Source organism: Gossypium raimondii, chromosome 12, assembly GCF_025698545.1.
Source record: "Gossypium raimondii isolate GPD5lz chromosome 12, ASM2569854v1, whole genome shotgun sequence".
Classification (NCBI taxonomy): Eukaryota; Viridiplantae; Streptophyta; class Magnoliopsida; order Malvales; family Malvaceae; genus Gossypium; species Gossypium raimondii.
In genome coordinates, this window is record NC_068576.1 from 19,663,228 (window position 1) to 19,678,049 (window position 14,822).

General features: G+C 32.5%; 1 protein-coding gene across 6 annotated transcripts; it reads left to right on the forward strand.

The window, feature by feature from the left end:
- Window positions 1–10,777: 10,777 nt before the first annotated feature.
- LOC105763487 (EPIDERMAL PATTERNING FACTOR-like protein 2) lies at window positions 10,778–14,585 on the forward strand. 6 transcript variants are annotated; one of them, XM_052624923.1, is made up of 4 exons: window positions 10,778–11,141; window positions 11,218–11,285; window positions 11,504–11,682; window positions 13,301–13,663. In XM_052624923.1, exons 1-3 carry the CDS (start codon window positions 11,084–11,086, stop codon window positions 11,666–11,668), a joined length of 291 nt encoding a protein of 96 aa, XP_052480883.1. In that variant the 5' UTR covers window positions 10,778–11,083; the 3' UTR covers window positions 11,669–11,682; window positions 13,301–13,663. The 6 variants fall into 6 exon arrangements, 4 of the variants coding, with proteins under 4 accessions (XP_052480883.1, XP_012437182.1, XP_012437180.1 ...); XM_012581728.2 differs by lacking the exon at window positions 13,301–13,663 and adding an exon at window positions 11,980–12,359 and having other exon boundaries at window positions 10,779–11,141; XM_012581726.2 differs by lacking the exon at window positions 13,301–13,663 and adding an exon at window positions 11,918–12,359 and having other exon boundaries at window positions 10,827–11,141.
- The last annotated feature ends 237 nt before the right edge of the window (window positions 14,586–14,822 follow it).

The window sequence follows — 14,822 nt, forward strand, 5'->3', positions numbered from 1 at the left end:
TTAAACCTTAAATACCTTATTCATCACATCCAAGCGTAATAGATGCTTCGCATGTCCTACATATGTTCTAGCAGGTACTTCACTAAAGATTTCCTTTAACATACTATAGTTACTCCTTTCTATTTTAGACATTTGTCTTCCTCTCAGTGCCTTTAAAGACTTATCTTCCTTTCATATTCATTAAGCCTTTACTCTACTAGGCTCCAAATTCGGGGTCCAAACTCAAATGAACATTTCTTTCCCTTAAGTATACTATCCTTACAATCTCATCACTTTCTATGTCCCTTTTTAAAATCTTATCTTTACACAGTTTTTAACCACTTCATTTTCCTTATTAGCATACTTAAAATCTTACTTCGTACGTACTGGTTTTACCACCACCTTTGGGTGAGGTAGACTATACCCATTACTTCACACAGAGTTTGTTCAGATCTTCCTTACTTCAGGGTACTATCTATACATGCCTATAACACATATTCCAGATTTGCCACCTATTCTGCATGCTCTAGCTTCACCATTTATTTCTTGTTACTATACGGGGTTTGCCAATTCATTTACATACAGCGTCTTTCTTTCAAAGTGCGCTGGATACTTAATTTTTTCTACTTGTCCCATATGTTATCTCTTACACTTACCATACCTTTAGATTTCTATATTTACTTTGCCTTCAGAAGACCATTTATGTCATTCTTTCCTAATTTCTTACACTCCATTCATTCAAAATTTTACCATAAAGGCATTACCTCATTTAAATAGCCGCAAAGGCTTCGTTTGTATTTGCCACAAGGGCTTTCCTTTACAGAGTTGACACCAAGGCATCCTATCCTTAGGTTGCACCACGAAGGTGTTCCTTTTCAGATATAGCCACGAAGGCTTCCTTTACAAAGATTGCCACAAAGACTTTCCTTTCCAGAGTTGACACCAAGGCATCCTCTCCTTAGGTTGCGCCACGAAGGCATTCCTTTTCAAATATAGCCACGAAGGCTTCATTTACGGAGATTGCCACAAAGGCTTTCCTGTCTAGAGTTTGCTACAAAGGCTTTCTTGTCTAGAGTTTACTACAAAGGCTTTCCTTTGACAGAGATCGCCACAAAGTCTGACCTTTCACAGATTTGGCACAAAGGCGTTCTTTAATAGGTTCGCCACAAAGGCTTACCTTTTCAGAGTTTTTCCATAAGGGTTGTCCTTTAACAGGTTTGCCACAAAGGCTTACCTTTCTAGATTTTTTCCACAAAGGCGTCCTTAAACAGAAATTGCCACAAAAGGCTTTTCTTTTCCTAGTGATTTAGGCAATAGGGATTTGCCTAAACTCATACTTAGTGAGGTTTGCCCCTCATTGTCTTAGGACACACAAAGAACTATATTAGGGAATAACCTTATTTAATTTGTTTCCATATGATGCAATAACCCACCAGTTACGGTCTTACACGATATGGTCTTCTTTTAATATGATGTCATACTAATTACGGTCTTATATGATATGGTCTTCTTTCCTTATGATGTTATAACCCACCAGTTATGGTCTTACACGATATGGTTTTCTTTAGTGCCATGGCCATGGACTTGTCCTTGTAGATATTCATGTTTTTAGTCCCGACGAACCCCTTTGACGACTCCGAAAACAGACACAGACTCTTCATACTTAGACCCCTCTTTCATGAACTTATCATATCTTGACTTACTTTTAAAAGGCACATCCAAACTTTTCAAACACATTAACACATTTCCATTATCCAGACACAAGCATCCTTTAACCTCAATATTCATGTTTCATGCTTCGACCACGAAACTTTATGTTATCTATACATGCAAGTCCATAAATCTTATGTTCCTCTTTAAAGTCATCACATCATATTTTACTAGTTCAATTTCACGATTTGGTTACTTAGCATAGAAGTTTCTAGAAGGCATATTATGCAGGTATGAGTCAGTTTAGGGACTCACCTGATAACCTCAAAGGAAGTTTAAACTTCAGATCTAGCCTTTCCTTGATAAATCAATAGTTTGAGCTTTAGATCCACCATTCAGCCAGATGTTACAGGCTCTTCTACATTGATAAATAGAGACACTTTGTTAGAACCCATTTGCGTAACCTTTATTATCACTTTAAAACCCAAACATATCACTAAGCCCTACTTTTTTTTGCCAAGCATATTTATAGATATGTGTTCCCTTGACCAACAGAGTCATGAAACGTACATTGATGGAAGGGAAAATCACTAACCCAGCCTAAACATTAGGGTCGAATCTGGTGATGTCACATTATAACACCTCTTACCCGTATTCAACGCTGGAACAGGGTACGAGGCATTACCAGAATAAATACACTTATAGACATATTAAACCCAGTTATAAAATTTCATCCAAATTAAAAACTTTCAAATTATTATCTTCGAGTCGCTAATTAGGGTATACGAGGCCCAATACATACCCATTCATATGCTCAATATATCCGTTAAATCAATCCAATATTGAAGAATCCACTTTATGTCAAAATCAATATTAATAACAATCATAAATTTGTTCATGTTAATTAATGAACTTAAAATGTTAATTTACAAATATGTAATTCACTAACACATTCTAGTATACACAATGTTTAATTCATGAAATCATTTAATTGAGCTAAATTTCATGTTCATTCCAAATTTTCTTCTAAATCCATACATGCTTCCACTTACCATTTACCTAATCAATTTCTTGAACCAAGCTATCACACAACAATAATACATCACCTGTGCTTTATGAATTCAATGTTCGATTCTTATCACCATCAAATCCATGTCATTCGAATACTTAAAGTTTATTCAAGCATATATTATTACGTTTCATATACCAAGCATAAGTCAAAATTACAAATACGCAATCAATTCATTTGTCATTTATTTGACTAGAAAATTAACCTCAAATTTTATAACATTCCATTACTTAATATAAGCCATAAAACACTCCTTTAACATAAACTAGCACCATGGCCGAATTTTCATTATGCTATTTATTACCCTTTTTCCGAATCACGTAGCAAAATATTCCAAATATGTATATATTTGAATACTATAATTATGCATCAACTTACCAACATGAGTTAATTCATGAGTCACTCATGACATCACTTCATGCCAAATATACCACACACATATGCTATGAAACTTTATTTTCTCTCATGAGCTTACCATGACCAATAATGCACCAATATAAGCATCACTCCTATTTCAACATTTATCGATTATAATCAGACATTTAACCAATTATACACAATTCATTCATATACTTTATTGTCCTCCTCCTCCTCCTCCTCCTCCTCCTCTCCATCCCACATTCTTTATGTATATAACATGCTCAAATAGCATTATACATAATTTCACTATTCACTTATATTTAAATTCAAAGCTGTCTATTTGAGTCAGAGTCACTAAATCATTTTTATCCGAAGCTACAGAGCTCCAAATTAAGATCTGTTAATTTTACCTGAAACTAGACTCACATATATTCTTACCATAAAATTTTCAGAATTTTCGAATTGACCAATTAGTACAGTTCATTCTTTAAATTCACCCCTATTTCACTACTCAACATATCTGACCTCTCTTCACTAAAAATAAATTATCTCATTGTACAGAATTCAGATGATATTTCCATTTGTTTAATTTTAAAATAGACTCATTAAGGATTCTAAAAATATAAATTATAACTTATAATTATTTCTTTACAATTTTAATTATTTTCCAAAGTCGAATAGGGATTCTAAAATCAATCCGACCTTGCCTCACTAAAATTAAAATATCTCAAAATATATAACTCTTTTGCTTGTTCTGTTTCTTTTATGTAAAATTTACTCATTAAGCTTTCATTTCATATCTTATTCAATCTCTAGTTAAATTTTCACCATTTTTGGTGATTTTTCAAAGTCACACAACTGTTTCTATCTAAACTATTTTGTTGTAAAATGTATTCTTTCATAATTTCACTTTTTCACCATCTCAATTCCATTGAATTTTTCACATCTCATTCCAATAGTTCATTTCAATTCATATACAATTCATTCAATTTATCACTATTTTCAAAGCAATTCAATTTCTCGTTTCCAATTTCAAGTCAATCTTCAATTCAATTCCACATATATATTCATAACTCAATTACACTTAGTCAATTTCTCGATGAACACTTCGGAATAATAACAAATACACGGTGAAATCAACACATAGAGACCACCTTATAATAAATGATACCCGATTTACATAGTAGCCTGCACATAGTACTACACATGTGACCATTTTCATCCGATACACGTAGTAGCCTGCACATAGTACTACACACGTGATTGAAGCTATCCGGTATGCATAGTAGCCTGCACATAGTACTACACATGCGACCTATCATTCCGGTCCACGTAGTAGCCTGCACATAGTACTACACACGTGACCTAGCAATTTCACTCGTATCTCTTTCATTCCGAAGGTTCAACCGAGAATTTTCACTTTTTCTCTTTTTTTTACCAATCAATGTCAATTTCTCGTCTTTCTCGATTTATAATAACATATTTAGCTTATATAAAATTCACATTATTCAATCCAGTCCAAAAATCACATTTTGGAAAAATTACATTTTTGCCCCTAAAGTTTCACAAAATTATAATTTTGTCCCTAGGCTTGGAAATTAAACTTTATTCCTTTTTCTTATGTTTTATGACATTCTAAAAATTTTTCCCTTCTATGGCAACATCAAATTCTCACTCTAACACTTACTTATGAACATTAGGTATTTTTACCGATTATGTCAATTTACTCGTTTTCACTTAAAATCGGCTAGATAAAGTTATTTAACATAATTTCAAGCTTCATATTCTACCATAAAACATCAAAATAAACAAATTTCACCTATGGGTATTTTTTTCCAAATATGAACCCTAGGTTAAATTATTGCTAGAATAAGCTAAATCAAGTTACTGGGACTCTAAAAACGTAAAGGACATTAAAAACGGGGCTTGGAATCACTTGCTATGGAGCTTGGAAGCTTGAAAATCCTAAATGTGGCTTCCCCCTTGCTATTTTCTTTCATCATGGAGAAGATGGACAAATTTTTGGCTATTTTGGCCTTTTTAATTCTTTTAATTACTAAATGACAAAATGCCCCCAACTTAAAAATACCCTATTTCACTTATCTCTTGTCCATTTTTGTCCAACAAGTTAACCAATGGTCTAATTACCATTTAAGGACCTCCAATTTAAAATTTCATAATAATTGGACACTTCTAACATGTAGAACTCAACTTTTGTACTTTTTTACAATTTAGTCCTTTTGGCTAAATTGAGTGCCCAAACATCAAAATTTTTCAACAATTTTTTTACGAAATCATTCTGTGAAATTTTAGACCATAAAAATATAATCAAAAAATAAATTTTTCCTCGTCGAACTTGTGATCCCGAAACCACTGTTCCGACTTGGCCTAAAATCGGGCTATTACATAACTTAACCCGAGTGTCCTGTTAACTTAACTCAAGTCTTTATGGAAACTTGGTAAATGTCACATCAATGCTGAGTGTCTTATCTAAAATCTGCCACTTCTAAAAAACTCATCCAATTACTTCTTTAGCATTTAACCTTTCTGGATCACGCTTGGTTATTTCATACCCAACTTACCTCACAAATTACTGGTACGGGACCTCATTGGTTACAAGGTATACTATGCCACTAGCATGGGCTCATATCCTAAAAATCATTTTATATAGCCATAAGCCTTATTTCACTACTCATAGTTATCTTATGCGAAATCCTTATTTAAATATTTTCCTTTCAGAGTTCGCTCACTCTATACACCACAATAGGCTTTTAGGCGAACACTACTTTGTTTGTCGTACTTATTTATAACTATGCGCCATATTTATATATATATATGCATTCCTATCAGTACTCCTTGATTCATCATACTTACCTTTCTTTATAGTTAGTCATAAGTTTTGTTCTTTCAAAATATCCTATACATTATACCTACTAGAGCTCACCATGAATTCCTCTCATTTCGTTTAGAATTTGTCAAACCAGGGCATCTGTAACAACCCGTTTTTAGTGAAATCAGAATAGTGGTTTCAAGACCACAAATTTGACATTAAAAAATTTATTATATTATTATTTTAATGTCTACAACATGATAGTAGCATTGTATAAAATTTTTGTGAAGAAATTTTATCGTTTGCATGCTTAATTTGATAAAAAAGACTAATTCATATAAAGTGCAAAACTTGAGTTCTATTAGAAGAAGGTGTCAATTTACTATGAATTGGAAACATGAGCGGTCTTAAATGGTAATTAGACCATTAATAAAATTAGTGGACAAAGTTGGACATTATTTTAGTACTTTTAAAGGTATATAAGTAAGGTTAAATTAGTAATTAATAAAATAACTTTAAAAAATAAAATGAATAAAAGAAAGATGCCATCTTTCTTCTTCTCCTCCAACCGAAACTAGAAACAAAAGAAGCCATTAAAAACTTTTCAAGGTTCGGCCATAGTACTTTTGTGCATGTAAGTGTAATTTTGCTTGATTTTTAATACTTTCTATGTTTTTGGAGTCGTTGTAGCTTAATCTAGCTAGCTCAGGGACTAATCTGTAAAAATGTTAAAAGCCTAAGATTTTACCATGAATGTATGTTAGTTGTTTTTGATGTTTGATGGATGAAAATAAATGTTTGATGATAGTTGAACAACTTTTGTAAAGGAATTTTTGGTGAATTTGTCATTTAAGGATTTAATTGAAAAATAGAAAAATGTTCATGGTGAAAATATGAAATAAATGAAATGTAGGGCTTGTTAAGGGCTTAGATGATATTCAGCTATAGTGGGTTGGTACTAAATTGCATGAAATTTCATTTTTATGAGCTAGGGACTAAAATGAAATGAATTCAAAATTATAGGGGCAAAAGTGTAATCTTACCAAAATATGATTTTTGGATTAAATTGAATAGAATGAATTTTGAATGAGTTAAATTTGATTATATAGATCAAGAAAAGCAACGTACGGATTTAAATCGGGGAAAAGTAAAAGTATTGGATTAATCGATTGTATTTCTCCGTTCGTGTTTGAGGTAAGTTCGTTAATTTAAATAGCATTGAATTATGTTCAAATTAAATGCTTTTATGTTATATATCGATGTTTCGACTCTACGAAAATATCCAACGAAGTTTCGGCAACTTTTAGATCTCGTTTGAACCTTAGGAATATATATGATACAAATGACATATCATTAGGGGTTATCGTGTTTCGGGTGCTGGTCTTGTACGTCCTACCGGTGGCTGAGTTTTTGGCATGTGTTGCGGTTACTTGAAAGCTTGTGTGAGCAGCACCATGTAGTTACGTCCTGACTGACAGCTTGCGTGAGTAGACCCATTTATGGCTCGAGAAAGAACATTGATACGAGATATGAGATAGTAATGGTTTCGACCACATGTTGGCACACAGTGTGCGAGATTCCCGCGTATCCGATATTATTCTAGTAGTTCAACGGGTATGAAAAAGGGAAGATTCAGCAAATGCTTCGATAAGTGATGTTATGAAAGTATGAAAATGTATGAGTTGATGATGTTTAAAATATGCTTAGCCATATGCTTGAAAATATGAATGCTTATAAGTAGTATGTATAAAAACTATGATGTTTTGAGATTATTTGTTAAGCTATGTGATTATCTAACTTGAAAGGTTATTGTTGCTTAGGCTAATGCCAAGTCATGTTGGATTGTCTGAAATTGTTTTTATGCTTATAAATTGAAATGGTAAGCTTTGTTTATGAATTACGAACTTACTAAGCATTGTATGCTTACTTCGTGTTATTTTCTTCTATGTTTCTAGATAATCCGAAGCTCGTTCGGATTAGAATTTTTCAGAGATCCATCACACTATCCATCGGTTATATCGGTATATTTTGATGATTTTGAGTCATGATTATAATGGCATGTATAAGTGTCTTGTTTAATGAAATTTAGCCATTATGCGTGGCTTGTATATATTACATTATGGTTGATGATCTAGTGGGTATGATATTATAATTATATGGTATTTTGGTGAGGTTGTTATTTTGATTTTGTGATGGTTAAAAATGATGGTAGGGAAATGATATGGTAATGGTATTTTATGAAATGGTGAATGGTATGAATAGAGATAGTCTATGAATGTTGCTAATGGATTGATTTGGTAATTTGAAGTGATCATCTTTTGGTCAAATTGGTATGGTACATGTTAGTTATGAAAATGGACATTTAGTATTGGCTGTGCATGAATTTTGGGTATATGAATATATGGATAAATGTGGCTTTGAAATGGTTCGATTGGTAGTTTAATTAGTGAATGAATTGGTTAGGTGTTTAGGTAAGTTTGATTGTTGAAATTAAGGTGTCATTTCGACATATTGGTTGAATGGATAGTTTCTATGTTGTGTAAGTTGGGATATGCATATGTAAAGTGTGTTTTGAATGCTTTATTTTGGTGCAATTGGCTTGTGCATGAGGTGTGAATTTGGGTGAAAAAAATGGCTTGGAAATGGCCAATTTTTCATCCACACGGGCGTGTGTCTCAACCGTGTGTAACACCGGCCAGGCGACACGGCCGACTGTCCCTTGTAGTTTTCAAAGGGGTTACAAGTCAGGCTGTTACATGGCCTAGCACACGGCCTGTCATACGGGTGTGTGAGGTTAATTCAAAGGGTACACGGCTTGGCACACGGGCATGTGACTTGGCTGTGTGGCCTAAGTCAGTGAGTTACAGGGGTATGGACACGAGCTTGGACACGGTCGTGTGTCCCTATTTTGAATGCCCACATGACCTAAGACACAGGCGTGTCTCTTGGCCGTGTGACCCCTGCAGTTTGAAAATTTTTAACTTTTTTCGAAAAATTTCATATGTTTTCAATTTAGTCTCGATTTACTTCTAATGTCTTTTTAAGGCCTCGAGGGCTCCTAAAAGGGATTGTATGTATGAATTTGGTTGATGTTGTTATGATTTATGTGATGAATTGTTAATGTTAACTAATTGTACATTGTATGATGTTATGCTCCGGTAACACTCTATAGCTCTATCCCAGCGACGGATACGGGCTAGGGGTGTTACAGCATCGCCGGCGCACTCAGAAAGTCATTACACGTAATCTAATCCAACGTTAGGCACTTGAAACTTACCCTTAAGCCTTACTTTTATAAACAACACTTAAATAGTTAGGACTTCGTCGTGCAGGATGTTACAGAGAGATGGTGTGTAGCGGATGGGGGCATGATCTGATTTGTTTGTTATTTTGCATCGCTAAATATTTCATACCATCTGTATTTGCTATGTTATAATCTATGTATTATTCTCTGCTTTTTGTTTTGTATGTATGTTAAGCCGCACACTGGGCTTTGTAGCTCACTTAATTTATTAACCTTTTCAGGTAATCCTCAGACTTAAGATTGGCAGTGCTCGGGAGCTCAGGTTGGTCTCACGCTTATGTTGGTAAAATAAAGTTTTACTTAGGTTTTACGGACTTTTGGACTATTAAATGTTTTTTGGACATTATTATCAAGTTTGGGTTAACTGTTGAATTTTTGACAATTTAGCTTCGTTTAACTGCAAATTTTACATTTTCACATGCTGGAATCACTGTTTTCAAAATTGACAACTCTGAAGTTTTTCGCTGCAAATCTAAATAACAAATCAAGTTTTACAGTAAGATAAGTAAGTTCAATGCGATTTTAAACTTATTCGAGATGTGCTAAAATTAATGTTTTTCGAAACAAACACTTAACAAGGTTTCAATCTAGAGTTTTTAAAACAAGTAGATGATGTAGCCTCCAAGATCCGACATAACATCTAGATCGAATTTAGAATGTTATATTTGGAGTCACTTTTAAGGTTTTGTCTTGTATCGGACTTAGGTCCTTGATTATGTTATCCGCTTTTGTAATTGGGTTTGTGTTCTTTATTATATGGGACGATGTCCCGATGCTTGTTTTCCTATTCCTCTATTTTATGAAATTTTTATCTTTGTCAGAAAAACAAAAATCACTACTTCACTAAAATTCTTGTTCTATACTTTGATCTATTCTTAGCTTTAGAAACCTCGCTGCGGATTGCTAGAAACGGGCCCACTGCATTTCTGGCCCATAATTAAGTTTGGGTCTTAGATTTTGTGGCCGAACAGACCTCATGCACTTGGGTATGGGACAGGCCCCACCGAACTGAAGAATAATCTAAGAAAGTACTCAAATAAAAACCAAATATGACAACATTACCATAACTATTTAGTTCAAATGACAATGTCCAAATGTGTAAATTTTATTACTATACACTGATTTCTACATTTTAGTTTTATACTTTCTTAATTTCGAAATTTTGATCATCAACTAACAATATTTATTTATTCTGTTAAAGTTAAGTTTCATTATTTTCAACAAACATAAAATAATATATGTAATGTTATGATAATTCGTTGATATATTTCACATATTATTAAAAAATGTAATTTTAATTAATAAATTTAACTGAATTAAAATTAAAATTTTAAAATCTAAAAGTATAAAATTAAAAATAATTAAATTAAAAATTATAATTATAATGCGAGACTAATAGTAAAAATAATCTAATAAAATTAATTACTATCATTTAAATTAAGGCTAAAGTTTACGAAATATAAAAATTAAAATTAATGTAATATTATCTACCGAATAATCGATCTAACCCCTAGAAGACTTCTAAAAATTGAGTCCACCTCTCAACAATTGTCGTTATTCTCGTTTTAAACACTCGTTGTTGTAGTTGTAACTTAAATATATAGGGAAAAAATCGAAGAAGATGGTGATAGACAAAAAGAAGGAAAAATAATCGCAACATTCACCTGTACTATCATTTACCAGGGGACCAGAAAAAGACTATGAAAATTAGATGATCAATCAAAGAAAATCGCCTCGGGGCGTACAGAAGACATGAGCTCATTGCATGTGATTAAACTATCATTTTTAAAGACAAAAGTAAGATACGAGAAGAGAAGATATTTTTGCTGGTTAGGTTGACAGTGTCAACAAACATGGGATTCTCCTGGAAGTTGTCCAAGTGCTTACAGATATGAATCTTACAATAACAAAGGCATACATATCATCTGATGGAGGATGGTTTATGGATGGTAAGGGTTTTTTTTCTTAAAACCTGCTTGAATTGTATGTTAAATCCCGGGTTAACCAGTTACTTGTATGTTTCAGTCTTTAATGTTGTTGACAATGACGGCAACAAAATTAGAGATAAGGAAGTTATGGACTATATTCAGAGTGTAAGAACTTACCTCATCCTTATTGTTCAAAGTCGAATAATCTAGTTTTTCTGTCCACTAAAAAACGTTGAAAGATCAAACAGATTTGTGGTATTGGTCTGGTCAATTCTGCTTCTGCATCAGTTGCTTTTAACGTAATGCATTGCAAGCATCATCTATTTACAATTGTAACATCCATGTTTTGTTATTTAAAGATACTCTGTGTGGTTTGGATTAAGGTCCCAGCTGTATATGAAGAGATGATTTTGTCTGGTTGCACTCCTGATAGGAAAGCTAGGGCAATGTTGCGGTCTGCTCTGAGATACATGAAGCAGGCAGTGAAGTCATTGTTGACAATCCCCATATGGCTAAAGCAAGTCATGACTGAACAAATTGTTGTTTGAGTTATCAGTTTGAGGTTAGTAGACATGATCTTTTGATGTATGAACATTTTGTATAATTCCATCGTGAAAATAAGCTTGTTTTCTGCTCACAAGTTACTTCGTTTAAAATAACCTACAATAAAGTGTTCTTTAGTTGAGAAGTATGGACCTGTACATTTTTATTAAGTATTTTTTGAAAATTGATGTCAAATTGGAGGATTCAATATTGTTGAAAACTTATTGATGGATTAATTTTAATCCATCCAACAGAAAACTTGTGCAACCTCTCATGCCATCTCAGCCTGGGAATGTGGGGGCTATTTGTTGTTCAGGAATGGGTACCAATTTGATCAAGTTACTGAGGATGCCATGGTTAATAGACTGAGCAGTTTCTCCCTTGACGATAACAACTTTGAAGCAGTGAAGCAACTTTGTTGCAGCATTGCCAGTAAATTTGATGTTTGATCTAAAAGTTTTTAAATGCATGTTTATATATTTTGAAATTATGTTGCCACTGGAATCTTGTTTTTCTCGTATTGCCTATTGGGAACTGAGGCTTGTAATAGGGGGTTGACTTGTTTGTTTATGAGGATGACTGGATCAAATGCTATATTTGGAAGTTGTTTTCCTGATCAGGATGGCTTTTATTTTGCTGATAAATGGAGAAATCAGTTGAAGTATTTGAAGGATATAAGAAAAGAGATTTACATTACTACTTGTTCAATATCATTAATATAGCATTTGGAAAAGCTTGCACGAAAACTAATTCGCAACCTTGATTTCAAAGTAATGTTGTATTTTATCACACTAAATTTATCTTTATTCATTCTAAATATATGAATTATTTATATGTTAATTTATCTTATATATCATTTACTATTATTTTATTTATAATATTTTAATTGTATACTATAAATTATTAGCATTTTAATCGTATACTATAAATTGTCATTACTATATTTTTCTTTATGCTATTAATTAGTCACGAAATATTAATTATACATCATATATTATTAAGGTTATAGTTACACAAGAGTTCGTTGATTTTTGCTAGGTAAATACACATTCAAACTTTAGATTAAATTATATATTTTTATTAAATTATATTTAATAATAATTATTTTAAATTATATTTTATAGTATTATATATTATGATTTTAGTAAATTCATATAAGAATATATTTAATATTAAGAATTTTATTAAATTATATATTTTATTAAATTATATTTAATAATAATTATGTTAAATTATATTTTATAGTATTATATATTATGATTTTAGTAATTTAATATTAAGAATATCTAATATTACGAATTTTATTAAATTATATTTAATAATAATTATGTTAAAATATGATTAAATTATTTATTACTGATATTAATAATCTTATTAAAATTTAATAACAATAACAATAATCATTTATCTAAACAAATTTTTGCTAAGGGTATTCTAGTCATTTTAGCTTTTTTCATTATGCTATTACACCTCCATTCCATTCAACCAAACATAAGAATACTATTACGCCTTCATTTCATTACATTCAACCAAACAATTGATTTGTTATTACGTCTCTATTCCATTACGCCTCTATTCCAATACAGCGAACCAAACGTGATGTTGTTCACTTTTTTCTGTTATTTTTATTTTCTCAGTGAAACAACAAAGAAGAAGATATGGCGTGATGAGTTCAAAATGCTCGGAAAGCAACCACCCATACAAGAAATTCCCCAAGAAAAACAGAATCTGTTTAAATTTTTTTTAGTATCAATAACGAAAGGGAAATTACCCAAAATTCCGACAGCTGTTATTCCATGTCTTTTTGTGGGAACTTGGTGGCGTTTCTGGTGTTCTTTGTTGCGTTCTTTTTCTTTACTTGGAAAAATTCCATTCTCCTCTAACAGGATTATGTTTTTACCTATCTTCCATCAGCTTGTCTGTGTTTGAAAATCTTTGTTGGTCTAGGAGCTAAACAGGTCGGCAAAGGGCTCAAGAAACGAGGTTAATAATGCTCTTCCCCTTTCTGGGTTCCTTTTATTCACATTTATAGTTCTATTTCTGCATAAATATAATTAGTTTTCCTTCCACCTTCCATCATTTCAACAGACTCAGTGCGAGACAACACTTACATTAAGCTTTCATTTCATTTACTGAAACCACTATTGTGCTGTTCATCAAAATGTTTTATAGCCACGGTTTCGTACTTTGCCAAAGACATCGCTACCTTTTCCTTATTTTTCTCTTGATTTTAAGCACAACCCAAGTTAGATACAAAGCTGAAGGTACGTAATCAATAAAATTTTCATCACAACCAGTAAGTTTTGAAAATATTTTTTGAATTAATGAACACAATTTTTTTAAACTTGTTTTTAATTTTCAGGTAGACCAAACCCCAAATCTGATACCTTTTCCAAGGTAAACCAGCATACAGAACAGAAAATTATATTTCTTTTCCTCTGAAGATCATACAATGAATGTTAAGAAGGTCTGTCTTCTTTTTTTTTTCTTACGTTTGATAGAAAGTAAATGAAGAAAAGAAAATATTGAGCGCTCAGATAGGGTCAAGGCCGCCAAGGTGTGATAGAAGATGCAGTTCATGCGGGCATTGTGAAGCCATTCAAGTGCCTACAAATCCGCAAGTCAGAAATGGGAACAAGAATTTCTCAACGTTACTCTTTGGTGTTGCTTACGCAAGAAGAGTTGATAACTCCAACTACAAGCCCATGAGTTGGAAATGCAAATGTGGGAACGTCATATTCAATCCCTGAAAATAAGTTTGACACAACAAATTCTAGGTTCTTTAATACCCATTTTTCAACCTTGTAAATCAGTGTAAGAGAAATATATAGTATTGTTCTCTTCCATGTAAGAATCATATGTTCGACGATGCTACACCTTCTTACAATTATTTTGCTTTATGTGCTCCATGATTAAAAATCACAGATGATCATCTATTGCACTTCATATCCAGCTTTGTGTTGATCACTTGTGCATAAGACTTAGCAGTTTTGTGACCGCAACAAGAGCCTCGACGTTTAGGCCACCCAAACGAACGAGAGCCAACTTCGAAATGTCAAGTAAGGAACAACAATATTACTCTCAATGATCATGATCGACCAAGTTTCGACCAAAAGATCTCAAACTCTTCATGCTCGGTGATAGAGTATATAGAAGATA